Source organism: Sus scrofa, chromosome 2 (assembly GCF_054392235.1).
Source record: "Sus scrofa isolate SSC_HxYL_T2T_F1_AM1 chromosome 2, Sscrofa_HxYL_maternal_Yorkshire_Landrace_v2.0, whole genome shotgun sequence".
NCBI lineage: Eukaryota > Metazoa > Chordata > Mammalia > Artiodactyla > Suidae > Sus > Sus scrofa.
Window position 1 is genome coordinate 6,306,216 of NC_139384.1, and position 27,864 is coordinate 6,334,079.

At 57.4% G+C, this 27,864-nt stretch overlaps 3 protein-coding genes across 5 annotated transcripts; 2 read left to right on the forward strand and 1 right to left on the reverse strand.

The window, feature by feature from the left end:
• Positions 1–829: 829 nt before the first annotated feature.
• Positions 830–9,159, forward strand: GAL3ST3 (galactose-3-O-sulfotransferase 3). 3 transcript variants are annotated; one of them, XM_021082815.2, is made up of 3 exons: positions 830–967; positions 4,390–4,629; positions 5,041–9,159. In XM_021082815.2, the coding sequence occupies exon 3, from the start codon at positions 7,532–7,534 to the stop codon at positions 8,636–8,638; it is 1,107 nt and encodes a 368-aa protein (XP_020938474.2). In that variant the 5' UTR covers positions 830–967; positions 4,390–4,629; positions 5,041–7,531; the 3' UTR covers positions 8,639–9,159. The 3 variants fall into 3 exon arrangements, with proteins under 3 accessions (XP_020938474.2, XP_003122554.2, XP_005660726.2); XM_003122506.6 differs by having other exon boundaries at positions 7,468–9,159; XM_005660669.4 differs by having other exon boundaries at positions 920–1,131; positions 7,468–9,159.
• A 6,418-nt stretch (positions 9,160–15,577) lies between these two features.
• CATSPER1 (cation channel sperm associated 1) lies at positions 15,578–23,987 on the forward strand (the record flags this gene model as incomplete). The annotated part of the gene is given in 12 exon segments (NM_001244257.1): positions 15,578–16,705; positions 17,460–17,672; positions 18,347–18,460; positions 18,621–18,780; positions 19,066–19,157; positions 19,385–19,528; positions 19,647–19,710; positions 19,885–19,957; positions 20,113–20,170; positions 21,407–21,482; positions 23,559–23,673; positions 23,833–23,987. Coding segments are annotated over 12 exon segments (2,166 nt in total). The 5' UTR covers positions 15,578–15,675.
• A 2,044-nt stretch (positions 23,988–26,031) lies between these two features.
• CST6 (cystatin E/M) lies at positions 26,032–27,682 on the reverse strand. Its single transcript, XM_003353767.3, has 3 exons — positions 27,433–27,682; positions 26,622–26,747; positions 26,032–26,244 (listed from the first exon to the last, which is right to left on the reverse strand). Exons 1-3 carry the CDS (start codon positions 27,670–27,672, stop codon positions 26,161–26,163), a joined length of 450 nt encoding a protein of 149 aa, XP_003353815.1. The 5' UTR covers positions 27,673–27,682; the 3' UTR covers positions 26,032–26,160.
• Positions 27,683–27,864: the final 182 nt, after the last annotated feature.

Consider the following 27,864-nt stretch of genomic DNA (forward strand, 5'->3'; position numbering starts at 1 on the left):
ATTCCAATTCCACGTTGCTGTGGCTCTGGCGAAGCCCAGCAGCTACAGCTCTGATTTGACCCGTAGCCTGGGAACCTCCATATGCTGCGGGTGCGGCCCTAAAAAAGATAAAACACACACAAAAAAACAGTGAGTGGGTCCAAGGTTCTGTTCACTTCAGTGGCACAGGCTCAATCCCTGGTCCAGGAACTTCAATGTGCCACTAATGTGGCCAAAAAAAAGAGAGAGAGAGTGCATCTGGATTCCTGCTGGAGAGTAGGAGGGGTCAGCCGCAGGGCTCAGCCGCAGGGGGCTGCCTCAGCAGCTGCACAGGAAGGGGTCCAGGGCGTGAGGGCAGAAGGGCCCAGGCCTGATCTGGAGCAGTGCTGGAGATGGAAAGAGAAGAGGGTGGGCGCACACAGTGGGTACTTGCACATACACCTGTCTCTACCTCCCCCGGGACCTACCACCCCAAGGATGGCCAGTGGGGCACAGGAATGCCCAGCAATGCCAGAGTACCCAGATACCTTTTAGGCCTCAGTTTCCCCTTCTGTAGAGTGGGGGCAAGGAGCTGGCCGCCTTGGTGTCCAGACTCTACAAGGTTCCAGACTCTGCAAGGGTGCTGAGGAAAGATGCCCGCATCCGAAGATGCCACTCGGAGTGTTCCCCGGCAGCCTGTGAGTCAGGGCTGCCCCCTCCCCTCCCCACTCCTCTTCCCCTCCTCCTCCCCTGCTCGCCGGCCCCCGCCCCCGCCCCGCCTCCGCCTCCGGTGTGTGCGATGGGGGGCGGGGGGCGGGCGGCGGGCAGAGCCAAGAGCGGAGAAGCTGAGCCGACACTGCCACCTGATCCCATCCAGGCGCGGAGAAGCGAGCGACCAGCACTCTGCTCGCAGGGCCCCCAGCGCCCTCGGCCGGAGAGCGGATTTCGCGGCAAGAATTGGGAAGTAGCGGCGACCACCCCAGCCCGGGTCAGGCGGAGCTCGCTCAGCGTGAGTACTGCAGCGGCCGGCCGGCCGGCCGGGGGCGGCAGCGGCGGGGGTGGACCGGACCGGGGATGGGGGATGCCGGCTGCGCGGCAGAGTCGCGGGGGGCAGCGCCTGAAGAGCACGAGGAAGGGGGCTCTTTGCCCGGCCGCGCAGCGGGAGAGGAGGTGGTGAGAGAGCGAACCTGGCCTGTCCCCTATGGTGGCCAGGTCCCAGTGACTGGATCCCTAGGGGAGGGTGGGATAAAATTGAGGGGATGGGGGCTGGGAGGGTGGCGAGTAGCGATGGAGAGAGGAGGATGAAGGGAATTCAGAGGCAGAGATGACGTGGGTACGCATGACAGGAGAGGGGATGGGGGCGTGGGGAAGGCCTGGTGCAGGTTAGGGGCAAGAAAAGGAAGGCTAAGAGAAAGGGGAAAGAAATTTGATCTCCTGGGCCACTAATTTGCAAACCTCCCCCTCAGCCCGTGGCCCTTTCATCTGTAATGCACTGGGCAACGTCCCTACTCACTGGGCTGTGCCATCCTTGATAAGGATAGGGCCGCCCGGTGGTCCAGCCTCAGATCTGGGTGGGCCAGGCCAAAGCGCCCTCCTCCTCTAAAAGCACCAATAGCAGCCCCCGAGCTTACAGGGAAGAAAGGGGCTCAAGCAGGAGTGGGTGGGCATCCAGGCTGGTTTTCAAAGCTTTGGCTACAGCTGAGCCATTTCTTCCTCGGTTCCCAGGAGAAAGGAAAGCAATTTGCAAAACGGGGCAGCAGCCCAAGGTAGATTGTTCTGACTAAAATTAGCACTGATTTTCTGATGAGGCTGGTCTGGGTGGCTGAGGGGAGCCCCCGAAGACACAGGACAGGCTGGGGAATAGTTTGAAACCCGTGAGGGGCAGGAGCCAGGGGCCGCTGCTCTCAATTCTGGCCCCAGCAGAATGCCACCCACCCCGCACCAACCTGGAGACAGGGGGAAGCCTGGCCCCAGGCAGCCCCTTCCTGGGCGCCAGTGCCTTGGCTCCATCTCCAGGACAGGCATCGCAGAGTGAACTTGCCAAGGGAAGGAAGGCCTCCTCCCATGTCCGAGCGGCAACCTCTCTTGGGACCTGGAATGTTCAGCCTGGCCGGGTGCCCACCCAGAGGAGACAGGGTTACAGCTTCTAAATACCTGAAGGTCTGTCATGGAGAAAAATGGTTTGTGTGGGCTAGTGGGGCAGCGCTGGCAACCACGCAGAGGGGGAAGGTGGAAGGGGACGAGCAGGGGTGGGCACAACCAGCGGTGGGCTGACCCCAGCTGTCCCAGAAAGAACTTTTGAACAGCTGAGGCTGCTTGGGAATGGAGCAGGATGTGTATGAGACGGGGAGCAGCCAGTCGCTGGTGGGGAACAAGCAGAAGCTGGTGCCCAGCTCGAGGCCTGGTGTCCAGGGAATTCTTACGCTGATGATACCCTGCTCCCAGCGGGCCTCAGACTGGGGTGTGGCTAGCTGGCTCCCTAGGGCTAAGCCACACCGAGCACCCCATCACCCCTCTCTGTATGGCCTGGCTGAAGCATCTCCCCGCAAAAGTCCTGCTGTAGCTCTCTCCAGGCTTGACCTCCCTGTCTGACCCAGAGTCCTCTGAAAAAACAGGGTGGTTTCAGTGAGTCCAGCAAAGATGGGAAGAGGCTGGCCTTCCACTTTGCCCTCTGGGGAAACTCCCGCCTGGTCACCAAGTCCTCTAGGCAGGATGAGTGACAGAGGGAAAAAGGCCCGCACCCTGAGAGGGCCACAGGCTCTGACTTCCTCCTGCCCGCCGCCCCACAGAGGCAGCGCCAGCCCTCCTCGGGCCCAGCAATCCTGGAAGACAGGGGGACCTTAGGCTCTCTCTGCTCTGCCCTTGGTTGCCCTCTGTGGCCAGACCCTGCACACCCCTGGCTCCAGGAGAATTAAGCCTGTCTGCAGCTGGAGGGGGAAGCCTGGTGGCAGAGCCTGGAGAGACGGGAAAGGCATAACCAGGACATCTTCCCACCCAAACAGGTTTAAAATGTAATCCAGGATTAATTGGGGGGAGGGGGGACTAAAGGAAAAGGACTGGAAGTCAAGCTCGGAGGCCCAGGGGAAGGTCATGGTCAAAAGGGTTTGCACATTACCTCAACCCTCCCGGGACTGAGGTGTCCTAGTTCCACACCCATGCACACGCCCATGAGGTTCCAGGCGCCCCCTTCCTTTGGAGAAGGATGTATGTGAAGAGGAAGCTGAACCCGAACCTGGAGCCTGAGGCCCCTGGGACCCCACCCTAACTGGGGGACAGACACTGCTCCTGAAGCTGACTTTCCACTGCAGCTGCCAAGGGCCAGGCTGCCCTTGAGCTAAGACATTCACGCAGAGACAGGCGACTGGCCAGAAACCAGACCCTTCTCCCGCCTCTCACTCCTGCTGCTCACCTGGGATGGAGGCCCGCCTCCTCCGGGACGTTCTCAGCAGGGCAACAAGCATGAGCCCCTCTGTATTCCCCTCCCCTTCCCAGGCTGCACCCCTGCCTCTGCCAGGCACCTCTCACTGCCGAGTCAGCGATGGCGCAGCCAGGGTTTCAGGTATCTGGGGACAGAATCCAGACAGGGTTCCAGGATTTCAAGTCCTTCCTTTCTTTCCCTTGTGGATTACTGGTCCTGGGCCCTGAGGGCTCAGAAGCACATGGAGTAGCCGGAGTCCAGGGCAGGGATGGGGAAACAGGTCTCCGTAGAAGCAGCATGTTCTGAGGGCATGGACTTTGGAGCCAGAAGGAGCCGATCTGAATCCAGATTCTGCTAATACCAGCAGTGTGGCCACAGCTAAGTGACATCATCTCTTAGAGCCTTAGTTTCCTTGCCTATAAAATGGGAATACCTACGTCGGGCTGCAGAGGGGTTGAGCTGGGATTAAACACGCAGTAGTGTAACAGGTACAGTGCGCCCGAGGTGTGCATCTCTTCCTCATGTCAGAGACTCGGGAGGGTGAAGGCCTGGTCAGTGCTGCTCAGAAGCTCGGTGTCTGGGGAGTCAAGACTACCCCTCAGCTGAAGCAATCAGGCACGGGGTCCTCGAGGAGAGGAAACCCTGAACCGAGACCTCTGTGCTCTGAGCCGAGCCCTGGTGCTAAGGCATGTCTCCTGGGAAGAGAAATACAAACGGCCAAGAGATAAAGATGAATTAGGAGCGGGCGGACAGGCCGAGACAGGGCTCACGGGAGGGAGTGGCTACAGCCTGAGGTGCTGGCCAGACCCCAGAGCCTGTAATTCCACCCAAGACGAAGTTATCTGGAGCAGCGCGCGGAGACAGGGTCTTGATAACGGGAGGCAGGAATCTGATCTTCTCTGGCCTCTCCGCTCACCCCACCCTTTGGAGCTCTCCTGTGCAGCAATCCTGGTGGGGCTCGGAGCCCATCTCCTCTGCCCACTACAAACCTGTTTGCCTCCTTCTCCTGCCAGGCCTCACACAGGAACACTGGCCCTGCTACCGGAGCCCCAGGAGCCCCCATGAGCGCCGGCGAAGGGAGTCCTGGATAGCAAGGCCCTGGCTGGTCCAGGATTGGGTTACCCCATCATGCCACCCATCCTCCAGCGCCTGCAGCAGGCCACCAAGATGATGAGCCGCAGGAAAATCCTGCTGCTGGTGCTGGGATGCAGCACCTTAAGCCTCCTCATCCACCAGGGGGCACAGCTCAGCTGGTAAGGGGGTGGGGCCTCTTGAGGGGGTGGGGCCAGAAGTTGGGTTCTGCCGGAAGGCAGCTGCCTGGTTAGGGGATGGGTGTTCTCCTTCCCGTTCCTTCCATCTGCCAGAAGAGTCCCCCTTTTGCTGGGCTTTGCCCTTTCTATTCTGAAGGTGCCTTCCATACATTCTCTTTCGATCCACACAACCTCCCTAGGCAGGGCCTTCAGCGAAAAGGATGAGTGAGTAAACCAGGATCTGATCCAGCCCTGAGTCCTTCCATTGGCATCACCTTCTGAGCGCCTCCCTGTTGGGAGGAAGAGATGTTGAATAATATCCTCCGAACTGAGAAGGAACGTTAAAGACTGAAAAATGAAACAGGCAACTCCATAAAGTGCGATCATGACGTTTCCTGTGGGTTTAATTTACAGGCAGGAAGGGTCAGGCAGCCCTTCCATCCAGAGGCACCCCCAGCTGTACTCCAGGCCACTGAAAGGGGTACAGAGGAACTTAAAGGGGCCAAAGCGAAGAACAGAATCTGCCTACTAAGGAGAAGCACATCCACACCAAAAGGAACAGGAGATTTTTACTTCTCATGGGGGGTGGGAGTGGCCATTAACCACCTGCATCAGCACAAGGCACCCAGTTTTTGCATGAGATGAAGGCAAGGATAGAAGGGGACAGGGGCTTACCTGGCGTGGGCACATTCCTTGTGAGTAGGCTAAAGCTCAGTTATGCAGAAAGGGGTGGGGAACGGACTGCGGCCCTGAGGTGGAGCTGACAAAATGGAATCAGTGAGGTTCAGCCACACACTCCTCCAAAGACTGCAAACAACTTCTCTCTACTGCTGTGCTGAGCAAGTCTCCTCACTTCCCTGAGCCTGTTTCTTCATCTACGAAACAGGAACGATCGTGTATGTGTGACCCAGCTGGTCATCCTGACACAGGATCCCTACCACGTGATGACTCACAGGAACCCTGACCCTGCTCCTGGCTCACAGGGTGAACCCAACAAATCCCTACACCTCCCACGGCCTCAGTTTCCCCATTTGTTAATGGTCTGCCCGTGAGAAGAGTACAAATGGGCTCAGGCCCTCTTGCCAGATGATTTGCTGGTTTTTTGTAGGTTTTTTTTTGTCTTTTTGCCTTTTCTTGGGCCACTCCCACGGCACATGGAGGTTCCCAGGCTAGGGGTTGAATCGGAGCTGTAGCCACTGGCCTACACCAGAGCCACAGCAACTCGGGATCCAAGCCGCGTCTGCGACCCACACCACAGCTTAGGGCAACGCCGGATCCTTAACTCACTGGGTAAGGGCAGGGATCAAACCTGCAACCTCATGGTTCTTAGTAGGATTTGTTAACCACTGCGCCACGACGGGAACTCCATGATTTGCTGGTCTTCAGGGGCATCTGTGTAGACATTATCCTGAACCCAAACCAGCCACAGATAGGAAGTCTCAATGGTATTCTCAGAGCTGCTTAGGATTGCTCTCGTTATGTGACATTTAGGATGGTAGAAAAGAGACAGGAGAGCAGCTCAAAAAGTCTGAAGGGAACTCCCAGGTCACCTGTTATTCCCAAACACCCTTGTTTAAGGAATGAGGATTTAGAAATGAAAAGTATCATGAAGGCTACGACTATTATGTTTTTTGTTTGTTTTTTGTGGGTTTTTGTCTTTTTGCCATTTCTTGGGCCACTCCCGTGGCATATGGAGGTTCCCAGGATAGGGGTCAAATCGGAGCTGTAGCCACTGGCCTACGCCAGAGCCAAAGCAACTCGGGATCCGAGCCGCGTCTGCAACCTACACCACAGCTCACGGCAACGCTGGATCCTTAACCCACTGAGCAAGGCCAGGGATCGAACCCGCAGCCTCATGGTTCCTAGTCAGATTCGTTAACCACTGAGCCACGGCGGCAACTCCTATCTGTTTTTTATATTATCATATTTCTTGAGCTTAGAATAGTGCCTGGCACATAGTAGACGCTAAAAAAAACAAAACTAAACTGAAAATTGGTTGAATGAATGAATGCAGTTCCAGAGATCTTAATGGAATCATATAACAAACAGGCGGCCTCAAAGCCCATGACATCCCTATGAGGTGAGGAGCCAGTGGAAAGAGTAAAAGTGAGAAAGAAGACGAGCAGGAGAATATGGTAACTCTGAGTTACCAGACTCATGGAAAGGATTTTTCTCCTGCTCCTCAGTTTGTGCATCGGGAAAAAGGAATTCCTCAAGGATCTCCAAGGGCCTGTCCTTGTATTATCTTTTATGTATGACCAAATCACCTCAAAACTTAGCAGATGAAAACATCGAACATTTATTATCTCACTTCTGGGGATCAGGAATCTAGGTGTGGCTTACCTCTGGCTCAGGGTCTTTCACGGAGTTGCAGTCAAGCTGGTGCTGGGGGTGCAGTCTCAACTGAAGGCTTGATTGGAAGGGCTCCCCTTACAAGCTTGGTCAAGTGGTTTTGGGGAGCCTTCACCTCTTCTAGCAGGCTGATGGTCTGCGTTCCTTGGAGTCTGTTGCCACCTGGTACCTCCACAGCCCATGCCTGAGTTATCCTAGAGAGAATAAGAGAAAGACACTCAGGAGCCATAGTGTTTTAAGAACATAATCTCAAATGACATCCTACCATGTCTGCCCCATTCTGTTCCTTAGAGGCACCGGTAAGTTCCACCCACACTCAAGAGGAGGGAAATACAAGAGCTTGCAGGAGGCCAGCAGGGGGTCATCTCTACTGTTCCGTGGGTAAAGCCCAGGATGGGCCGTGGCCCATCCCCGCCACCTCTGGGGAGAGGCAGGGTCAAGCCGCACCTTTTCATCCCCTCCTCCCTGCACAACCCTTGGCCCCTGCAGGTACCCCAAGCTGTTCCCTCTGAGCTGCCCACCTCTGCAGGACTCTCCACCGCGCCCCAAGCACATGACCGTGGCCTTCCTGAAGACGCACAAGACGGCGGGCACGACAGTGCAGAACATTCTGTTCCGCTTCGCCGAGCGCCACAACCTGACCGTCGCCCTGCCGCACCCGAGCTGCGAGCACCAGTTCTGCTACCCGCGCAACTTCTCCGCGCACTTCGTGCACCCGGCCACGCGGCCGCCGCACGTGCTGGCCAGCCACCTGCGCTTCGACCGCGCGGAGCTCCAGCGCCTCATGCCGCCCGGCACCGTCTACGTCACCATCCTGCGCGAGCCGGCCGCCATGTTCGAGTCGCTCTTCAGCTACTACAACCAGTACTGCCCCGCCTTCCGGCGCGTGCCCAATGCGTCGCTCGAGGCCTTCCTGCGCGCGCCCGAGGCCTACTACCGCGCGGGCGAGCACTTCGCCATGTTCGCGCACAACACGCTGGCCTACGACCTCGGCGGCGACAACGAGCGCAGCCCGCGCGACGACGCCGCCTACCTGGCGGGCCTCATCCGCCAGGTGGAGGAGGTCTTCTCGCTCGTCATGATCGCCGAGTACTTCGACGAGTCGCTCGTGCTGCTGCGGCGCCTGCTGGCCTGGGACCTGGACGACGTGCTCTACGCCAGGCTCAACGCGCGCGCCGCCAGCTCGCGCCTCGCCGCCATCCCCGCGGCGCTCGCGCGGGCCGCGCGCACCTGGAACGCGCTCGACGCCGGCCTCTACGACCACTTCAACGCCACCTTCTGGCGCCGCGTGGCGCGCGCCGGCCGCGCCTGCGTGGAGCGCGAGGCGCGCGAGCTGCGCGAGGCCCGCGAGCGCCTGCTGCGGCGCTGCTTCGGCGACGATCCGGTGCTGCGGCCGGCCGCGCAGATTCGCACCAAGCAGCTGCAGCCGTGGCAGCCCAGCCGCAAGGTGGACATCATGGGCTACGACTTGCCCAGTGGCCGCGCCGGCCCGGCCACCGAGGCCTGCCTCAAGCTGGCCATGCCCGAGGTGCAGTACTCGAGCTACCTGCTGCGCAAGCAGAAGCGCAGGGGCGGCGTGCGCCTCCGGCCCGAGCCGGTCCTGGACAATCCCCCGCCCAGGCCCATCCGGGCGCTGCCCCGAGGCCACCTAGGCCACTGAGCACCGATGGCGGTCTGGACCCCTGTCTCGCCCACCAGGATCTTGGCTGGGGCTGCCTCCAGGTCCCGCTCCATCAGGGCCCTTTCTCCCGAGAGGGCCTGTCCCACGCCACGCTACTTGGCGCATCCCCCTGTCTGAGCCCACCTCCGTAGGGTAGACGGAACCCCACCTTTGGGGAGAGTGCTGATAGGCCTGATCGAGCCCCGGGCCACCCACTCCTCCGTCCGAGGCTTTGGCCAGAGGTCCGAGGCTCTTGCAGAACTGTCCACCCTGCCTTTTAATGGGGAGTGAGGACCACACCTGTCTTTCGCAAGTGGATGAGCCCAGGCCACGGAAAAGGGCTGAGCCCTGGGAAAGGTTGCTCTTCCTGCCAGGGGTCAGAGGCCCCCACACCGTCTGTCTTCCAGGTTCCACTCTCCCCACAGACCTAAGCTGCTCCCAGACTCCCAGAACCAAGAGTTCTTGAGTTGGGCTTTTTGTTTGTTGGTTTTTCTTTTTGTAATAAAATATTTTAAAACGTGCAGGTTCTATGTCAATCATTAAAAGTTTGAGGATGAGGAGTTCCCTTTGTGGCTCAGCGGTAACAAACCCAACCAGTATCCATGAGGATGCAGGTTCCATCCCTGGCCTCACTCAGTGGGTTAAGGATCCTGCGTTGCTGTGAGCTGTGGTGTAGACTTGCAGACACGGCTGGGATCTGGAGTCAATGTGGCTGTGGTGTAGGCTGACAACTGCTGCTCCGATTCTGCCCCTAGCCTGGGAACTTTCACTATATCGCAGGTGCAGCCCTTTTAAAAAAAAGTTTGAGGATGAGACAGATACCCAAGAATAGGTGTGGCTGTCACCATGAAGATGGGAGCCCAGACCCAATCAGTCTCCACTGCCCTTCCCAGAGACTCAAAACTCATCACCCCTTGATTGGCTAGGTTCACCAGGCTGCCCATCTCAGCCCTGTTCATTTCTCTTTGAGAAACTCTAAATCATTCCCTTTCATTCATTTCAGCACCACTTAGTGAGCATCATCTCTGTAACTCGGGAACAGAGGTGAACAAGGCAGATAGGACCTCTGTCCTCAGAATGGAGCAGACGCTGACAATATACCTCCTTGGGCAGAATGAGGCTGGAAGGAGGGTCCTTTCAGGTAAGGAGGTGCTTAGCTCCGAATTTTACCTCTTCTGAGTCACTGACTTTACCCCTGGCCTTCCTTCCCCACAAGAAGAGACAGCTTTGACTCAGATGAGGCCCACTCCCTGTATCCAGTGATCTTTAGCACAGCAAGATCGCCAGCACCTTCAAATGAAACCTCCCTTAAGACCAGCAGAGAAGCAAGACTTTTTTGTTACTTTCTTCAGAGTTACGTTGACATATCTGGACAAGTAATAAAAATAATAGCTAACGTGGTGTATTGTGTGCCGTCCCCTGTCGAGGGGCTTTACACCTCTTAACTTACAAGGTAGGTACCATTTTATGGATGAGGGAACTGAGAGGTTAAGTGATGCTGAGGGTCACACAGGGGGAGTTTGAACCCAGACAGATAGCCCCTAGTGCTCTCACACTGCCATTTGAATGAAGTTCCCAGAGTTCCCTGGTGGCCTAGCAGGTTAAGGATCTGGTGTTGTCATTGCTATGGCTCTGGTTACTGCTGTGGGAATGGGTTTGATCTCTGGCATGGGAATTTCTGTATGCCGTGATTGCAGCCAAAAAAAAAAAAAAAAGAGAAAAAAAAAAGTTGCCATGCTCCAGGCTAGGCTGATTCAGGACTATCTCCAAAGAGAATGTTCAGTGAAGAATTAACACATTGCTATCAGCCCCTCTTCCTTTTATCTTTCACACAGAGACAGGGTTGGCCTGGTTGGGCAGTGGGTTGCAAAGGTTAGTTGGCAGGTTGTATGACACTCCCTGGGCTTGAAAAGGGGGCTTTTGGAGTTCCCATCGTGGCGCAGTAGACATGAATCCAACTAGGAACCATGAGGTTGCAGGTTCGATCCCTGGCCTTGCTCAGTGGGTTAAGGATCCCACGTTGCCAGGAGCTGTGATGTAGGCCACAGATGCGGCTTGGATCCCATATTGCTGTGGCTGTGGCTGTGGTGTGGGCTGGCCGCTGTAGCTCCGATTCCACCCCTAGCCTGGGAACCTCCATAGGCTGCAGGAGCGGCCTTAAGGAGCAAAAAAGAAAAGCGGCTTTTATGACAAGCCATTTTTTTTTTTAATGGCCACACCTGCGGCATGCAGACCAGGGAACAAATGCATCACACATCAGGGACCTGAGCCACAGCAGTGACAGTGTCAGATCATTAACCACTAGGCTACCAGGGAATGCCCAACATGCCACTTAAAAAAAATTTTTTTTATTATAGTTGATTTATAATGTTCTGTCAGTTTCTGCTGTACAGCAAAGTGACCCAGTTATACATATATATACATTGTTTTTCTCATACTATTTTCCACCATGTTCCATCAAAGTGATTGGATATCATTCCCTATGCTAACGTGCCACTTTTAACCAGTAGGGCTCTGGAAAAGACAAAAGGCAATGGAGACATGCAAAGGCACAATTAGGTTTCTGGTATTAAGCACCTTTAAAGAATTGTCCTTGGAGTTCCCATTGTGGCACAGTGGAAACGAACCTGACTGGTATCCATGAGGATGTGTGTTCAATCCCTGGCCTTGTTTAGTGGGTCTCAGATCCAGCGTTGCCGTGTAGGTCACAGGCACGGCTCAGATCCTGCACTGCTACTAGTCTCAGAGTCATGTATCCAAAGACAAGCATACAAGCATGCTCTGGTCCCCAGTCCAAAAAGTTCCCCCACCCCCTGCTCCCCAGAGCCCTGGCCTCTGGTCATACCTCTGCCAGGGACACGCTTACCTTCCCTGGGTCCTCCTGGAAAACCCAGACATGCCTTGAAGATTTGTCTCCCTGGGCCTCCTGCCTTCCATCATCCTCGGGCAGGTGGGCCGTCTTTTATAAACCTTGCCCCCACTTCAACCGAGAGCACAACTCTGGACTCGGAAAAGTCTGGATTCAGAGACTAAGTGGAATCAGCAGGCACCGGGAGAGGATTTCTCTGTTTGACGTAGGAGCAAGGACCGACCCTAAGCAGACACGGAATCAAATGTTAGCCTTTAGTGGCTGAGATGCCTTGGTCCAAACATCTCCAGCCTCAGCGGCAACCCAGAGGAACAGGCGCCGGCCGCTGGGACCCCAGTGCCCTCCTGAGACCCTCCTTCCTTCAGCACACACGGCACTGCCCACACCTTGCTGATTCTCCACACCCTCCACCCTGAGAAGCTCGTGCAAGGCACCACCTGCCTATCACTGTGTCCTGTAGATTCAGACTCCTGAGTAACTGGCCTCAACCCACCTCTTCCTGGAATCTTCTTTAGCCCCAGCCAGGAGCGCCTCCCTGCTGCTTACATCAACAGCTTCCTAACTGGCCCACCTGCCTCGGGCTCCTTTCTGTGTGCAGAGAGCCTTCTTAAAGCCATCTGATCCTATCACTCTCCTGTGTGAAATGCCAACCCCCTTACCAGCCCACGAGGCCCAGCTTGTCTGACCCACCCCCGGCCTGTCAGCTGCACCTCCCCTCTATGCCCCGTCTTGTTCCAGCCGCTCTGGATCACACACTGCACCCAGAATGCAGTGGTGTGCCAAGTCGGCTCTTACTGGCTTTTTTTTTTTTTTTTTTTTTTTTTTTCTTTTTAGGGCTGCACCTGCTGAATATGGAATTTCCAGACTAAGGGTCATACTGGAGCTGCGGCTGCTGGCCTACACCACAGCTCATAGCAATGCTGATCCTTAACCTACTGAGCAAGGCCAGGGATTGAACGCGCATCCTCTTGGATACTAGTCGGGTTCAAAACCTGATGAGCCACAATGGAAACTCCCTCTTACCAGCTCTCCAAAGCTGAATTTTGCCAGCCCCTTGTTGAACACAATTAAATTATATTAAAAATTAGATTTAAAATTAAATCATTAGAGTACATAAACTTACTAGTAAATAAGTTATATTAAGAACAAAGGTGGCTCAGCAGAAATGAATCTGACTGGTATCCATGAAGACACAGGTTCAATCCCTGGCCTCGCATGGTGGGTTAAGGATCCAGCATTGCCGTGAGCTGTGGTGTAGGTCGCAAACGTGGCTTGGATCCCATGTCGCTGTGGCTGTGGCTCCGATTCCACCCTTAGCCTAGGAAACTCCATATGCCGAGGGTGTGGTGCTAAAAGATTAAAAAAAAAAAAAAAAAAAGGTGGAATTCCCTCTGTGGAGCAATGGTATTGGCAGCATTTCTGCAGCAATAGGATCCCTGGCACAGGGGGTTGAGAGATCCAGCTTGCCACAGTTGCAGCATGGGTTGCAAGTGCTGCTCAGATCTGATCCCTGGCCCAGAAACTACACATGCCCCAGGGAACCCAAAAAAAAAAAAAAAAAAAAAAAAAAAAAGAACAAAGGTAATGGCTACGCAATATTCTGAGACAATCTATGTGGGAATAGAATCTGAAAGAGAATAGATGGGTGTATATGGATAACTGAATCACTTTGCTGTACAGCAGAAATTAGCACAACCTCGTACAGCAGCTCTACTTCAGTAAAACTTTAAGAAATGAAGGAGCAATGGAATCGGTGGTATCTTGGGCGCTGCTGGGACAAACACAGGTTCGATCCTCGGCCTGGCACAGTGGGGCATTATGGATAGAAGAGGGAGCGAACTGGGGTTATCTATCTATCTATCTATCTATCTATCATCTATTTATTTATTTATTTAGCTTCTTAGGGCCGCACCCGTGGCATATGGCGGTTTCCAGGCTAGGGGTTGAAAATGAGCTGCAACTGCCGGGCTACCCCACAGCGACAGCAGCACAGGATCTGAACTGGGTCTGTGACCTACACCACAGCTCACGGCAACGTGGGATCCTTAACCCACTGAGCGAGGCCAGGGATCGAACCCGCAACCTCATGGTTCCTAGTCAGACTGGTTTCCACTGCGCCACAACAGAGTTATTTTTATGTTCAGTCTATCACACTACCTTCCCCTCTTTCGTCACGCAAGGGAGCTGAGTCCTGATTCTGTGTCCATACAGCACTCCTAAGAAGCAAAGCAAAACCTAGCCTGCCAAGAACCTTGACGATAAGGAAGCCACCAGAGACATTGCTCTATTTACCTTTGTTCACTGAGGGACGAGAGACAGGGATGGGACTCTAAGTTTCTTCAGACAGAGAAAATGGCAGTTCGTGCATCTTTTGAGGTTACTGATACAGGCAGGATTTAACCACAGAAACAAAATTACCAGGAGTGATTATATATAGTAAAGAGTTATGGGAGTTCCCCTTGTGGCTCAGCGGAATCGAACCCGACTAGTATCCAGGGGGATGCAGATTCAATCCCTGGCCTCACTCAGAAGGTTAAGGACCCCTCATTGCTGTGAGCTGTGGTGTAGGTCACAGACTCAGCTCAGATCTCAGGTTGCTGTGACTGTGGTGTAGGCTGGCCCCTGCTGCTCCAATTCAACTCCTAGCCTGGAACTTACATATGCCACACCTGGGGCTCTCGGGGGGCGGGGTGTGGGGGGGATGTATCATGGGGGTAAAACCCTACATAACCATGAGGATTGATTATACAAGACTGCAGTCTTTGTTTCTGGGGCTGAAGCTAAGAGGCAGCAGGCAGACAGTTGGAATGAATGCGTTGTGAGGTGGGGGAAGCAGACTGGCCCCTGTGAGGACGAGCTAGCCCCCACTCGGTGGGCCAGCACCCAGGGCAGTCTCTCGCTGTATCTAAACCTCCGAGTTTAATGAAGCAGATGACCCTCGGGAGAAGCTGGCACTCCGTCAGGGAGCTCAACATGCACCTGGACCAAGAGTAGCAGAAGCTGGGAGTTCCCTGGTGGCCTAGAGGTTAAGGATCCAGCATTGCCACTGCTGTGGTGCAGGTTTGATCCCTGGCCGGGAAAATTCCACATGCTGTGGTTGAGGCCTTAAAAAACAAAGGAGTAGCTGGAGGAGCTGTGGACTCAGCTGCTGGCCCACACTGACGCAGTGAGCTAGCAGATAAAGGGTCACTGTGGGGGGCCACCGCTTCTGGTGTCCCTGCACCAACCTTCCAGGGGCGGGGGTGGGGGGAAGGGATACAGCTCCTGCTTTGCTTCTTCTTTCCAAATCTTACACAAAATGTCACTTGTGGTCCACTCTAAGTCAGAACTCTGCAGGAAAGAATTCTGGGAGACAGTTCCAGCGGAGCTCAAACGACACTGTCCAAATTCACTGCAGCTTCAGATGTTGTTAACTTGAGTATTATTACCCACAGAGACCAATTAGCACCGAAGGCCTTTAGAGATGAAAGGTCACATTCCCGAGGCCCACGGACTCCTGCTGTGTTGTATCCCCCATCCCAGAACTGACTTCGAGATTAGTACTCAGTTGCTGGCAGACACTCCCTCCCGTTGGTTCCCTGCCTCTGCAGTGTGGACTGTTGTGGTAAAAAAGGGCCAAGTGGAAACTCCTGGAATTGTCTCTCCGCCCCTGCCAAGTTATAAACAAGAAGTGATACCGCAGGAGTTCCCGTTGTGGCTCAGTGGATTAAGAACCTTAGTACCCATGAGGATGCAAGTTGGATCCCTGGCCTCACTCAGTGGGTGAAGGATCTGGCATTGCCATGAGCTGTGGTGTAGGTCACAGACATAGCTCGGATCTGGTGTTGCTGTGGCTGGGCTGTAGGCCGGCAGCTGCAGCTCTAATTCGACCCCTAGCCTGGGAACCTCCATATGCCGCAGGTGCAGCCCTAAAAAGACCAAAAAAAAAAAGATACAGGATCCTTGATTCTGATTTGGAGCCCAGGAGGAAGTATTTGGGAACGAGGCCTGGGAAGGGGCTTCCTTGTGACATCACAGAGGGGAGAATTCCAAGAGAAGCCAGGTGTTCCGCGAAGCCCCAGTGCCACAGCTTTGGTGAGAAAGGCAACCCAGGAAAAGGGTCTTTTGGGCCCCCGTCTTGAGCTTCCCTCATTCCCGGTTTCCCAGCATAGTCCCGAATCAACCCTCGATGGCTGCAAAGGCTCAGAAGGAGGCAGACACGCAGGACTGGGATGCGTTCTCTCGCCCGGGCACATCGACCCCACACCACCGGGCAGCTCAGGGACGAGTCGACCACCATCGCGAGTCCCATTCCCATCACCGTCGCGAGTCCCACCGCGTTGGCAGATCTCACCATCCTGAGGCGTTCCAAGACTTCCATGACAACGCCTCCTCCCACCACTCCCCGCACACTCCCCGCGGTGGCGGTGGCGAGGCCCACCGTCAAGGCGGAGCCCACCCCTCCCCATCCCATGGCACCGTCCTCTCCCACCAGAACTATGAGCAGGACCGCTTTGACAAGGAGCATCGTCATGGTAGCAGGAGCCATCCCAGGGGACCCCAGCACCCCAAAGAGTCCCACCCCTCTGGGGGGCCCCACCGCCCCAGGGAGTCCTACCACCATGGCGAGTTTCAACACAGGGAGGTTCCCCACCCTAGCAGGTTCCATCACCCAGGTGAGCCCGACCACCATAAAGAGTCCCCCCAGCCTGGTGCCCCCCACCACAGTGAGGCCTCTCGTCACGGCGGGCACCATCATCACAAAGCCCAGCACCACGGAAGGTCTCCCATCATGGGGTCCTACCACCAAGGCCTCCCTCCCTCCCACAACGAGCACCACCATGGCCACCGTGGTCACCACGGGGAGCGCCACCCCAGGGAGCGCCACCCCAAGCAGCGCCACCACAGCGTGCACTCTGACGGCTACCTCCAGGGAGACCCCCTTTATGAGGCGTTCCACCGCGGTGACTCCCACCTCTTTGACTCACACATGTTCTCCAGTGAGGGCTCAGCCTCCCTCGGCTCTTCCTACTTTCACTCCATGGCCCTCCGACCCATCGAGCCAGAAAAGAAGAGCTCGGCCTTGACCTTGGTTCAGTCCGGGGGCAGAGTTCGCGCACCCTCCTCCCAGACCTCCAGCAAAGTCCACCCGCAGGAGTCCTCCTCCAAAACCTCCGAAAGCTGGCCTGAAGAGGACGAGCAGATTCAGAACCGCAAAAGTGAGTCTTTTTCGGCCGCCCCCCACCCCCCACCTCCTGCTGTTTGGCCCAGATTCCAGGCTCTACGCAGGCCCTGCACCTCCTTCCCCAGGTCTCGCTCGAGGCTTGTCTTCGGCTGCATGTGTATTCCACTGGCTAGTCATTCACTCGCCTGGCTGCCTATCAGCCCATCTATTCTTCGCAGAATATGCACCTTTTCAGACTGTCATTTGTTTGTTCAGGCAGTCACTGCTTTACTCATTGGCAATCTCACTCCTCAAACATTTCCTCTTGTCTAAAGTGAAAGCGGGAGTTCCCGTCATGGCACAGTGGTTAACGGATCCAACTAGGAACCATGAGGTTTGCGGGTTCCATCCCTGGCCTTGCTCAGTGGGTTAAGGATCCGGCGTTGCTGTGAGCTGTGGTGTAGGTTGCAGACGAGGCTTAGATCCCGTGTTGCTGTGGCTGTGGTGGGCAGCTACAGCTCCGATTAGACCTTAGCCTGGGAACCTCCATATGCCATGAGTGAGGCCCTAAAAAAAAAAGAACAGTATGTATGAGTAGGAGCCTAAGCCCTCAAGACATGCTCAGGCAGACCTCAAGTCCCAAGCAAGCTGGCATTTGCCAGGGAAGGGACAAGCCTGTGGCCCCAATATCAGCGCAGGACTAGCATGGAGGCGCTTGAGTGAGCTCACAGCCAGCAAGCAGGCAGGCCTGGGAGGGTACCCAGGATCCCCCCACCCCCGACAGGCTTGGTTTTCCTGCCCCCTTACAGCTGGCCGAGTCCCAAGACCCCACAAGAAGGTGCACCCTGTGGACCTCTGCTACTGTCTGTGGGAAAAATTAAGTCACATCCTTTGGGGCCTGCAGAGGATGCTCAGGAAACTGACCGAGTCCCTGGTCTTTGAAGCCTTCATCGTCTTCATCATCTGCCTCAACACTGTCATGCTCGTGGCCCAGACCTTCGCCGAGGTCGAGATCCGGGGCGGTAAGAGCCCAGAAGCAGACCATTGATGCTGTTTCAGGCCTCCTGAGGGCCTGACAAGTGCCGGGTGATTTGTATGACTTAGAGCATTTGAGCCTCACCCTGGGAAGTAGGTGGCATTGCCCAGCCTTAGAGTGAAGCTCAGAGACTTTTGCCGAAATCAACCAGCCAGCCAGAGACAGACAGAAAAGCCCTCTGACCTTGAGGATGTGCTGTTTGCAGCTACATCCACCAGGTGGCGTGTCAGCTCCAACGACGCCCCTGTGCCCAGGAAGGATGCCCAGAAGCCAGGTGGGCTAGAAGGGCCCGGAGTCGGTGAAAAGGATGCCCTGGAGGGGCCAGAGGGGGAAACCTGGGAAGACAGCTCCTAAAGCCCTGGGGATCCGAGTGAAAGAAAGGACCTGCCCCAGGGCCCACACGTTAAGGAAAGAAGAAGAGTGGCTGATATTTCTTGCAAGCTCTTTTAGGCTCCGTTCTAAGCCCTTTACTATGTTGAATGTATCTAGTGCTTAAGAAAACCCACCAGGCAGATTGTGACTCTCACCGTTTTACCCGTGAGGCACAGAGCAGTTAACACACAGCCACTGGGCAGAGCCAGGATCTCCCTGTGTGAGGTTCCAGCGGAGAGGAGGAGGGAAGGGCTGAGCGACACCACCCCCATCCCTGTGTCCCCACAGAGTGGTACTTCATGGCCTTGGACTCCATCTTCCTTTGCATCTATGTAGTGGAAGCTGTGCTCAAGATCATTGCTCTGGGCTTCAAGTATTTTTGTGACCCCTGGAACAACCTGGGTGGGTAGCGATGGGGCATGTGTGTGTGTGTGTGTGTGTGTGTGTGTGTGGTGGGAGCCTCTGAACTGCCAGGGGCAACAGGGTGTTGGCGCTGGGAGGCTGTGAGCCTAGACGAGGGGCCCAGGCAGGAACCTGTGACACGGGCCCCCCGCGCCTGCAGATTTCTTCATCATGGCCATGGCTGTGCTGGACTTCACGCTCCTGCAGCTCTACTCTCCCTCTCCCACGCGCGCGGTCTACAGCCTGAGTGTCTTCCGGATCTTCAAGGTCTTTAAAAGCCTGCGAGCTTTGCGGGCTATTCGGGTCCTGCGGAGGCTCAGGTCAGCGGGACCACAGCTGCCTGCCCTGGTGTGGGGACCCTGAAGCCAGAGGGGACACAGGCCTGGGCTCCCACAGATCAGCCGTGACTCGTTCAGGGCGCCAGGCCCAGGGAGCCTGCAGACTCCAGCCTGCCTTTCTGATAAGCCTCCCTGCGCTCCACCAGGATCCATCGCTTCATTTTCCAGAGGGGGGGCCAGGACCTCCTGCCGCAGTGCCAGCTCTGGCTGCTGGGCACGGATCCCTGCCCTTGCTGATGCAGCCTCCCTCTCACCCTCTGCCCGCAGCTTCCTGACCAGCCTCCAGAAAGTGACGGGGACCCTGGCCCGGTCCTTGCCGTCCATCACCGCCATCCTCATCCTCATGTTCACCTGCCTCTGCATCCTGTGCCTCGGGGCCGGGGGGTGGGGGCGGGGACGAAGCCGGGGGAGGGACTAGGACCGGGGGGGCGGGGGGTGGGGGCGTGGACGAAGCCGGGGGAGGGACTAGGACCGGGGCTGGGGGGTGGGGGCGGGGACGAAGCCGGGGGAGGGACTAGGACCGGGGGGGCGGGGGGAGACGACGGGGGGTCGGACCTGTGAGCCTGGCGTGGTCCTGAACGGCCAGTCCTGTTCTCCGTGGTGCTCCGAGCCCTGTTCCGCCACTCGGACCCCAAGCGCTTCCAGAGCATCCTCACCACCATCTTCACGCTCTTCACCCTGCTCACGCTGGACGACTGGTCCCTCATCTACCTGGACAGCCGGGCCCAGGGTGGGTGCAGGGCGGGGGCTGGCTGGGTGGGCAGACCCCAAGGGCTTCCGAGGCCGCTGGCGGGGGTGCGGTGAGGGCTGGCAAGGCACGCGCAGCTCACACGACCCCTCTCTCCCAGGCGCCTGGTACATCATCCCCATTCTCATGATTTACATCATCATCCAATACTTCATCTTCCTCAAGTGAGGACCCGCCCCTGCGCGCTCCCCCCCCCCCCCAGCTCCTCTCCCCCAGCCTAACCCCTCGGCGCTCCCTCCCCTCCCCTCTCACCAAGGTTCTGCCGCCACGAATCCAAAGGAGGGTACCGGGCCTCCCCTCCGGCCCCCTCTCTGAGAGCATCCTGTCTCCCGCCCCAGCCTGGTGATCGCCGTCCTGGTGGATAACTTCCAGATGGCCCTGCTCAAAGGCCTGGAGAAAGAGAAGCAGGAGGTACCGAGCGGGGGCGGGGGGTGGGGGTGCGCCGTGGACCCATCAGGAGAACACGGGGAGCAGGGGGCGCAGAAGCTGGAGGGGAGGGAGGAGGTTGCTCCACAGACCGGCAGACATGGGACGGTGGCAGGACGGAGGCCTCTTCTTCCCGGAAGGCTGCCCAGATCCATGAGAAGCTGCTGGATGACTCGCTGACAGAGCTCATCGAGGCAGGTACACGCATCTGCCCTCCTTCCCCGGGCAGAATCTGAGACTCAGGAGAAACTGCCGAGCTTAGAACTGTGCTCAAAGAGCTCTATGACAGGAGTCCCCTGTGTGGCTCAGTGGTTAATGAACCTGACTAGGATCCACGAGAACACATGTTGCTGTGGGTATGGCCCTAAAAGACAAAAAAACAAAAACAAAAAAAAAAAAGAAGAAGTTTCCTGTACACACACCTGACCTTCTGGGTGAATAGAGTTTGGGCCAATGGCTTTGTCTCCAGTTTAAAGATCTTCAGAACTTTAGAATCTGAGCTCAAGAATCCCACTGTTTGGTTCAGAGGATAAAGGCCGTCAGAGGTCACCTGGCCCCGCACCCGCCCTCTCCATCAGGGACATCCAGTGCAAAGCTTAAGCAAAAAGAGGAATTAATTGTCTCAAATTACTTAGCAACTTGAGAGTGTGTGGGCTTTCAGGAATGGCTGGATCCAGGACTCAGTGATGGTTGAGATTTGGTCTCCTTCCATCTCTCTGCTCTGTAGCTCTCTGTGTGATTTTGTATTTAGGCTTCGGGTGCTTCTCCCTTTGCAATGGGAAAATGACCACCTGCAACCCTAGTCCCAAATCCTCACAGTTTAGCTATCCCTAGCTCTCGCAGCAGAGAGGTCCTCTTCTCCTAGCAGTTCCAACAAAGTCCCAGAAATGAATCTCCTTGCTCAGGTTAATCACTCGGCTATTTCTGAACCAATCGCTAGAGTCAAAAGGATAGGCTATTCTGATTGGCCAGGCTTGAGTCACATGTCCTGGGAGCTGGGGAGCAGGCCAACCCCAGCTGGACAGCATGCTGGGAAAGGTGTAGGAGTGGTTCCTCGGGCAAAATGGGAGATTTTTACCAGAAGAGGGAATGGCTGATGGACAGACAAAAAAGCAAAACACACTCCATGCCCCAGAAGCAATCTCTTTGACACATGGGTTTTCCTCTGCTCCTACCCAGTGCAGGTGGCATCTTTTTTTTTTTTCTTGGTTAGGGCTGCACCTGCAGCATAAAGAAGTTTCCAGGCTAGGGTTCAAATCAGAGCTACAGCTGCTGGTCTACACCACAGCCACAGCAATGCCAGATCCTTCACCCACTGAGCGAGGCCGGGGGTCAAACCCGCATCCACATGGATACTAGTCGGGTTCGTCATCGCTGAGCCACAACAGGAACTCCCATGAGCGGCATTCTGACCTCCCCTTTCTCGGCATCCAGAGCCAGAGGAGGTGATGAGCGAACACACCATGCAGAAGCAGCTCATTGAGAAAAAATTTGGAAGCTTGACTGAGAGGTAAGGAGATGCGAAGGGGAGGAGGCCTCAGACCCAAGGGAGAGGTCTGGGGCCCGGCCGGCGGCCGGTGGGGAGAGGAGACCTTGAATGGCTTCCGTGCAACCAGAGTCACCTTGTGCCACCAAGGGAAGCCCATCAGCAGCGCCTGAAGGGTCATGAGAGCCCAGGGCCCAGGGTAGGGGCAGCGGAGAGAGGCTGGAGGAGCAGGGATTCTGCTTATCTCGACTCGAGAAGGATCCCCAATCCCAATCCTTGCCCTGGGCCAGGTTCTGCGAGGTCTCCAGAGGCCCAAGAGGACACAGACAAGCCCCTGCCTGTGAGGGCCCCACCTCTAAAGAGCTGCTCGGGGCCAGGAGGGTGGAGGGACCAGGAGGGCGGATTGGAGAACAGCTTGGGTAAAGGCCCGGGAGACCGGTGGACAACAGCTCTTCTTGTCACTGTCAGGGAAGGGCTGAACCGGGACAGCTGGGAACTTGTGGCCATGCTGCTGGCTGGGTCCTTCACCCAGACTCTGCTCCCTGGCTCTCAGGCCTGGTTCCCCAGAGAGCCTTCTCTGAGAAAGCTGGCCCCATCCACCTCAGGCAGACTGGCTGCAAGCTGACAGCAGGCTCAGGTGTTGGAAGAGCTGAGGGAGTTCCTGTTGTGGCGCAGCAGAAATGAACCCGACTAGTAGCCATGAGGATGTGGGTTTGATCTCTGGCCTCGCTCAGTGGGTGAAGGATCTGGCGTTGCCGTGAGCTGCAGTGTAGGTCGCAGACACAGCGCGGATCCTGCGTTGCTGTGGCTGTGGTGTAGGCCAGCAGCTGTAGCTCATATTTGACCCCTGGCCTGGGAACCTCCATATGCCACAGGTGTGGCCCTAAAAAGCAAGCAAAAAAAAAAAGAGTTTTGGGAGTTCCCACTGTGGCTCAGTGGTAACAAACCCAACTAATGTCCATAAGGATGCGGGTTCTATCCCTGGCCTTGCTCAGTGGGTTAAGGATCCAGCATTGCCATGAGCTGTGGTGTAGGTCATAGATGTGGCTCAGATCCCGCTTTGCTGTGGCTGTGGCTGTGGTGTAGGCCGGCGGTTATAGCTCTAATTCAGCCCCTAGCCTGAGAACTTCCATGTGCCTCGGGTGCGGCCATAAGAGGAAGAAAAACAAAAGTTTTGGCTTTTCCTACCTTCTGTGTGTTTACAGCCGTACAGGGCCCCCCTCCCCTAGCTTGCCTCCACCTTCCCTGGATATCTGCACCTTCCGATTGGTCATCCGTTCTCTAAAACCTCCTTTCCCGAGGCCCCCCCCCCACTCCCCACTATCCGTGGACCTTGCAGCACCAGGAGCCCTGCCTGAGCTCCGCAAACCCTCAAGTGTCTTTCCAACTCGGTGACACTTCCTCCCGAAGCCTTTCCTGACCCCCAATTCGGGGTGAGGTTTCCCTCTCCTGGGGCCCCCCGGGGCCCCGTGTGTACGCTTATCACAAGTGTAAACACACTAGGTTTGCCTCCTGGCTCTGCCGCAGACAGTTCTTGAGCACAGGGGCTGGTTGGTTTCTGTGTCTTCACCTTGCAGATTTCAGTGTTGCTTGATGGGTGGATTGATAAGATGGGCTGGCCCTGAAGGAATGAATGAATGGGCATCCGTGTGGGTGGGGGTGGGGGTTGGTGGATGACTGACGCGCGAAGGGGGCGGGGCCCGGGAGGAACAGGTGGATGGAAGGGTGGGTGAGGGAGGGAAAGGGTGGGGCCATCCGATGGGTGAGTAAATGGCTAGCGAGCCGGGTGGGTGGGCGGGCAGGTGGTGGAACGGGTGCATGAGTCAGTGTGGGGTAGCTGGAGAGGCAAGCAGATGGGTGGACGGTTGGAGGGACGGGTGGCGGGCAGATAATCGTCGGAGGCTGTGTGTGCTGCGGGCGGATGGTGGGGGCGGGGCCGGGCCATGGAAAAGGAGGGACACTGGGGAGGCCGGGGGAGATGAGGAGGGGGGTGATGGGGGGGACGGGGAGATAAGCCAGAAGAGCCGCCTGGGGGCCCTGGGGCTGAGGGGCCTGCCCAGCCTTTCCTTCCACCTCTGCCCACCCACCCACCCCTGCCAGGCAGCAGGAGCTCCTGTTCCACTTCCTGCAGCTGGTGGCGGGGGTGGAGCAATACCAGCAGAAATTCCGCTCCCAAGCCTCTGTCATCGATGAGATTGTGGACACCGCCTTTGAGGTAAACCCGCCAGGACTGGACAGGAGGCGCCGGGGAGAGGGGGAGGGTACTGGAAGGCGGGGCTTGGCGGTTTGAGGGGGGACCTGAGGAACAGCGGGCCCCTGGGGAGGCTGAAGCTGGCACCCCCCATCACTTCCTACCCTCCCCCCGCCCCCACAGGCTGGAGAAGAGGACTTCAGGAAGTGACCCTCCAAGAGAGTCTGGGTCCAGACGTCAGCCCCTGCCCACCGGGTGGGTCGGGACAAGTCCCCAGATCTGCTGGAAAGATCGTTGGGCCTGCAGGCCTGGGCACCAACAGAGTTTTCAAACCCCAAGCGGTTCTGGGTCCTCACTGCCGGGCCAGGGCACAGGGACGGGAGCGTGTGCCTGTGCACCTCGAGTGTGTGTGTGCACGCGTGCATGAGCCTCGCCAGTGTACGGCTCTGTCCTTGGGTCCCCTCCTCCCCACCAGGGCCTGGCATCCTGGCCAGGCCTAGCAGCAGCAGCAGCCAAAAACAAAACATGAAAAGTCAGCCAGGCTTGGTGCTGGAGGAGAGCGGGCAGCCACCCTGCCTTGGGGAGCAAGGCCTGTCGGCCCAGGAGACAGGAGAACAGGGTCAGGCTCGGGGCCTGGGGGAGCAGGAGGCTCCAGAAATGGGGGCTCAGAGCCTAGCTGCACCCTGAGCATCCGTTATAAAGGTGCCAGCTTGATGGGGGTAGCGTGTGCTCAGAAGTCAGCAACCGTGGCCATACCTGCCCTGCCTGGGGTCGGGTTAAAGAGCCTTGGGGGGCGCGGGGTTGGGGGGTGCTGCTCCAGTCCTTCTGGCCTCGGGGCAGGAGCGGGGTGTGTGGGAGGAAGGCTGCGGGTGAGTCCCCTGCTTTCAGCCCGAGCCTGGGCAGGTGCCCAGGATGGCAGTGGAGCACGAGCACCAAGTCAAGCTCAAGCCCAGCCAGAGGGCGGTCCTCCACCATCTCCGACATCCACCTCAGCCCTCCGGGTGGCGGGAGCTGGAGGACGCTGGGAGCAGGACCTCAGAGTGGGGGCTGAGGGGGGACAGTTTTGCCAGCCACCCCGCTACCTGCAGTCTGGACCAGACCACCGGGAAGTGTCCAGGCCCCGGCCCAGGAGCAGCACCTCTCCTCCCCGGGGCCCAGGGGGTGGGCTGGCACTGGCCCGGGGATAGGCTGTGTGGAGGAGACGCCGTCCGGGGGTTAGAAACAGATTCCAGGGGAGGAGAGGCCACCTGGCAAACATCTCCGGGCCTTGTCTCACTCCACACCTCACACATTCAGTCAACAAGCATTTCCTGCCACTTAGCCCAGGCCGGCGGTGGGTAGAGGAGCCCCTCAGCAGCTGGGGCTATTCCTCACCAAGTCCTGACACTGGGCAGCGAGTCTGCCAGGCATGGGTGTTTGTGCCTCTGAGGGACAGCTCTGGATAGGGCATGTGGGCCCCTGGGGCTGTGTGCTCAGGCGTCTGTGTTAAATCCCCGATTGCCCCCCCAGGGGGCGGGGGGTGTTGCTTCTGTGTGCGTGTATGCTTCTTGGTTGCTAGGTTAAGTGTGTGTGTGTGTGTGTTTCTGGATATATGCGTGGTGTCTGGGAGCAATCTAAGTGTGTGTGGTGGGTTTGTGTGTCTGTGTCGTGTGTATGCCGTCTGGTGTCTTGAGAAGTTTTGAGTGTGTGTGTGGTAAGTGTTCATTCCAGACACACATTCAGATGCGCAAAAAATGTTCCAACTTTATTTTCTTGAAATGACGTGAAATTGCATCTGTCCTCTCATCCCGCCTACCGACAGTGGATTTGACCTTGACCCTTTAGCTTGCCCTGCCAGCCCCTTCTAGGGCTCTTGCTCAGCGCAAAGCACTGGGGAGTCCTCCTGGCCTGTGGTCTACCGCGTGTACTTGACAGCCACTGTCCCAGCGCCTATGCTCTCTCCCCTGGCAGGGGCTCTGCCATCTCTGGGCCACATGCTGGGACAAGAACCTCGCAGGCTGAGAGCTCGGGGTCTGGGGCCAGCTAACCCCGCATGTGCCCCTGAGTCGTCCTGGCAGCTGAGAGGGAGCTGGACTCAGGCCCCCGTCTTCACGAGCTGCGGTCCCTTTCCAGCCTTGGGCCAGCATCCCCCTCTTGTGACTTTGCCTCCCACCCTAAACCCTGAGAATACTGGGAGCCTCTGGAGGTCTATTCCTCCACGTCTGTGATGCTGGGGTGTCCAGGGGACTCCAAATTTGGGACCTGAACTTTGCACCTTTAGCACTGTCTGGGCTGAAAGAGCAGAAGCTCAGCAGGGGGCGGTATGGGCACCAGTCTGCGGAAGGGGGTGTCAGGAGCAACAAGAGGGAGAGGGAGGAGGAGGGAGGCACTCAGGACAGACCCTTGCAAGAAGCAGTGCTAGCAGTTTATTACCACAGATATCACAGGGATCTGAAGTGCCCTCCACAGATGCACCCACTCCTGCCCAGACCCACCCGCTCTCCCCCTCCACCCCTTGCCCACAGGGGTCGGCTACAGGGACACACAGTCCTGCTTTAGAAGTTGGGAGGAGTTCTGCCAGGGAACCACAAGGATCTCAAAGTCACAGCGCAGCTTCTGCAGATGGAACATGAGGAACGAGACGTGAGTGCAGGCCCAGGCCCTCTGCCTCCCAACAGTCTGCCCTGTACCTGCGACACTCCGCGACACCAGAAAGGCAGTCACTGGCCGAAGGGACATGGAGCTAGATGGCCAGGTCCAGATCCCAGATCTTACCAGCCCACCCCCTCACTCCAGGGGAAGCCCCAGTCTCCTGTCTGCATCCTCTCCCTGGCCGGGGGCGGCAGGGGGTGGGGGGGGGCTGAGTCATTTGGGAGGCGGAACCGGTTCGGCCAGACATCTGCCGGGCCAGCCTGACCAGTTCAGCCTGGACAACCCGAGGGGGCTGGCTGCTGGCTGACCAGGCCAACCTGGCCTGTGGGCAGGGCTGTTACCTCCTGCTGTGCTCCCACAGCCAGAGGGCAGGTGGCAAGGTCTATGCGGTCTCCAGCCACGGCATTCTTCCGGCAGGCTGTGCTCCCCATCTCCAAGGTCAGGTAGTACTTGATGCCAGCCACCAGCTGGGACAGAGGTTGGCGCAGGTCAGGGGTGCTGGGAGCCCTCCCCTCTCCAAATCCTCCAATCTCCCATGACCCTCTGGGATGTAGCCGGCACTCTAGCCGGGTTTCAGACCCGGCATGGGGCAATGGGGGGATAGGGAGGGGTGTTCTGGGGGGAATCCCTGGGGAGAGGGGCAGAGGCTGGGCCATGCAGGAGGCTGAGACCCAAGTTCACACAGCTGCCCCATCTCCCTCACCCCCACCCCCACCTGCCCAGGGCGCAGGGACTAGTGTGAGGCTGGTGAGGTAGCCATGGGAATTCAAGGTTGGATCTTATCTGACATTTAGATATTCCATTGTGAATCTGGGGCATTCACTGGATTTTGAAAAATATATTGTATTAAAATGCCATCCTGGGAATTCCCGCTGTGGCACAGGGGGTAAGGATCTGGCATTGTCTCTGCAGCAGCTCGGGTTGCGGCTGAGGCGCAGGTTGGGATCCTCGGCCACTGTGCAGTGGGTTAAGGACCTGGCATCACACAGCTGTGGCTGGGTCGCAGCTGCTGCTAGGGTTCAACCCCTGACCCAGGAACTTCCTTGCCACAGGTACAGCCAAAAAAATTAAAAAAAAAAAAAATGCCACCTAGCAGGGAGCCTCCCTTGCCTCACTGGCAGCCCAGCGCCCCCGCCCCGCCCCGCCTGGCACCTGGCTCTGCGCCCGGAGGATGGTGGTGTCGCGGAAGTAGTAGAGGCTGTTGCTGCCCATGTTGTAGTTGGCCACCGCCACCTGCGCTGCGTGCTGCACCTGCGGGTCGCTGGGCGACAGGTCCTGCGGCTCTCCCACCCTGCGCTCCCCGGGCCGGCCCCGGGCGTCGCGGGGCAGCGCCAGCAGGCAGAACGCGAGCAGGGCCAGGCCCATTGAGAGCGGGAGGCTGTGGCGCGCCATGGTCACCGGTGTCGGGCCGCGGTGCGCGCCGCTTTTACCGGCTCCGCTGGCCCCGCCCGGCCCCGCCCGCTGCCCGCCGCGCGCCCCCGCGGGCCGGGGAGGGATCGCCAGGCCTGGGCGGTCCTGTGGGGGAGGCCGCCTTCCCGGTGCCAGGGGGGACAACTGACAGGACCCAGCACATCTGTGTGTCAC

Bases quoted from the DNA above. Each gene is read 5' to 3' on its own strand.
- GAL3ST3 (XM_003122506.6), top strand. From the start codon at position 4,505: ATGCCACCCATCCTCCAGCGCCTGCAGCAGGCCACCAAGATGATGAGC. The intron at 4,630-7,467 runs GTAAGGGGGTGG...TGGCCCCTGCAG, and splicing joins CAGGGGGCACAGCTCAGCTG to GTACCCCAAGCTGTTCCCTC.
- CST6 (XM_003353767.3), bottom strand. From the start codon at position 27,672: ATGGCGCGCCACAGCCTCCCGCTCTCAATGGGCCTGGCCCTGCTCGCG. The intron at 26,748-27,432 runs GTGCCAGGCGGG...CCTCTGTCCCAG, and splicing joins TCCTCCGGGCGCAGAGCCAG to CTGGTGGCTGGCATCAAGTA. The intron at 26,245-26,621 runs GTAACAGCCCTG...TTCCATCTGCAG, and splicing joins CTGTGGGAGCACAGCAGGAG to AAGCTGCGCTGTGACTTTGA.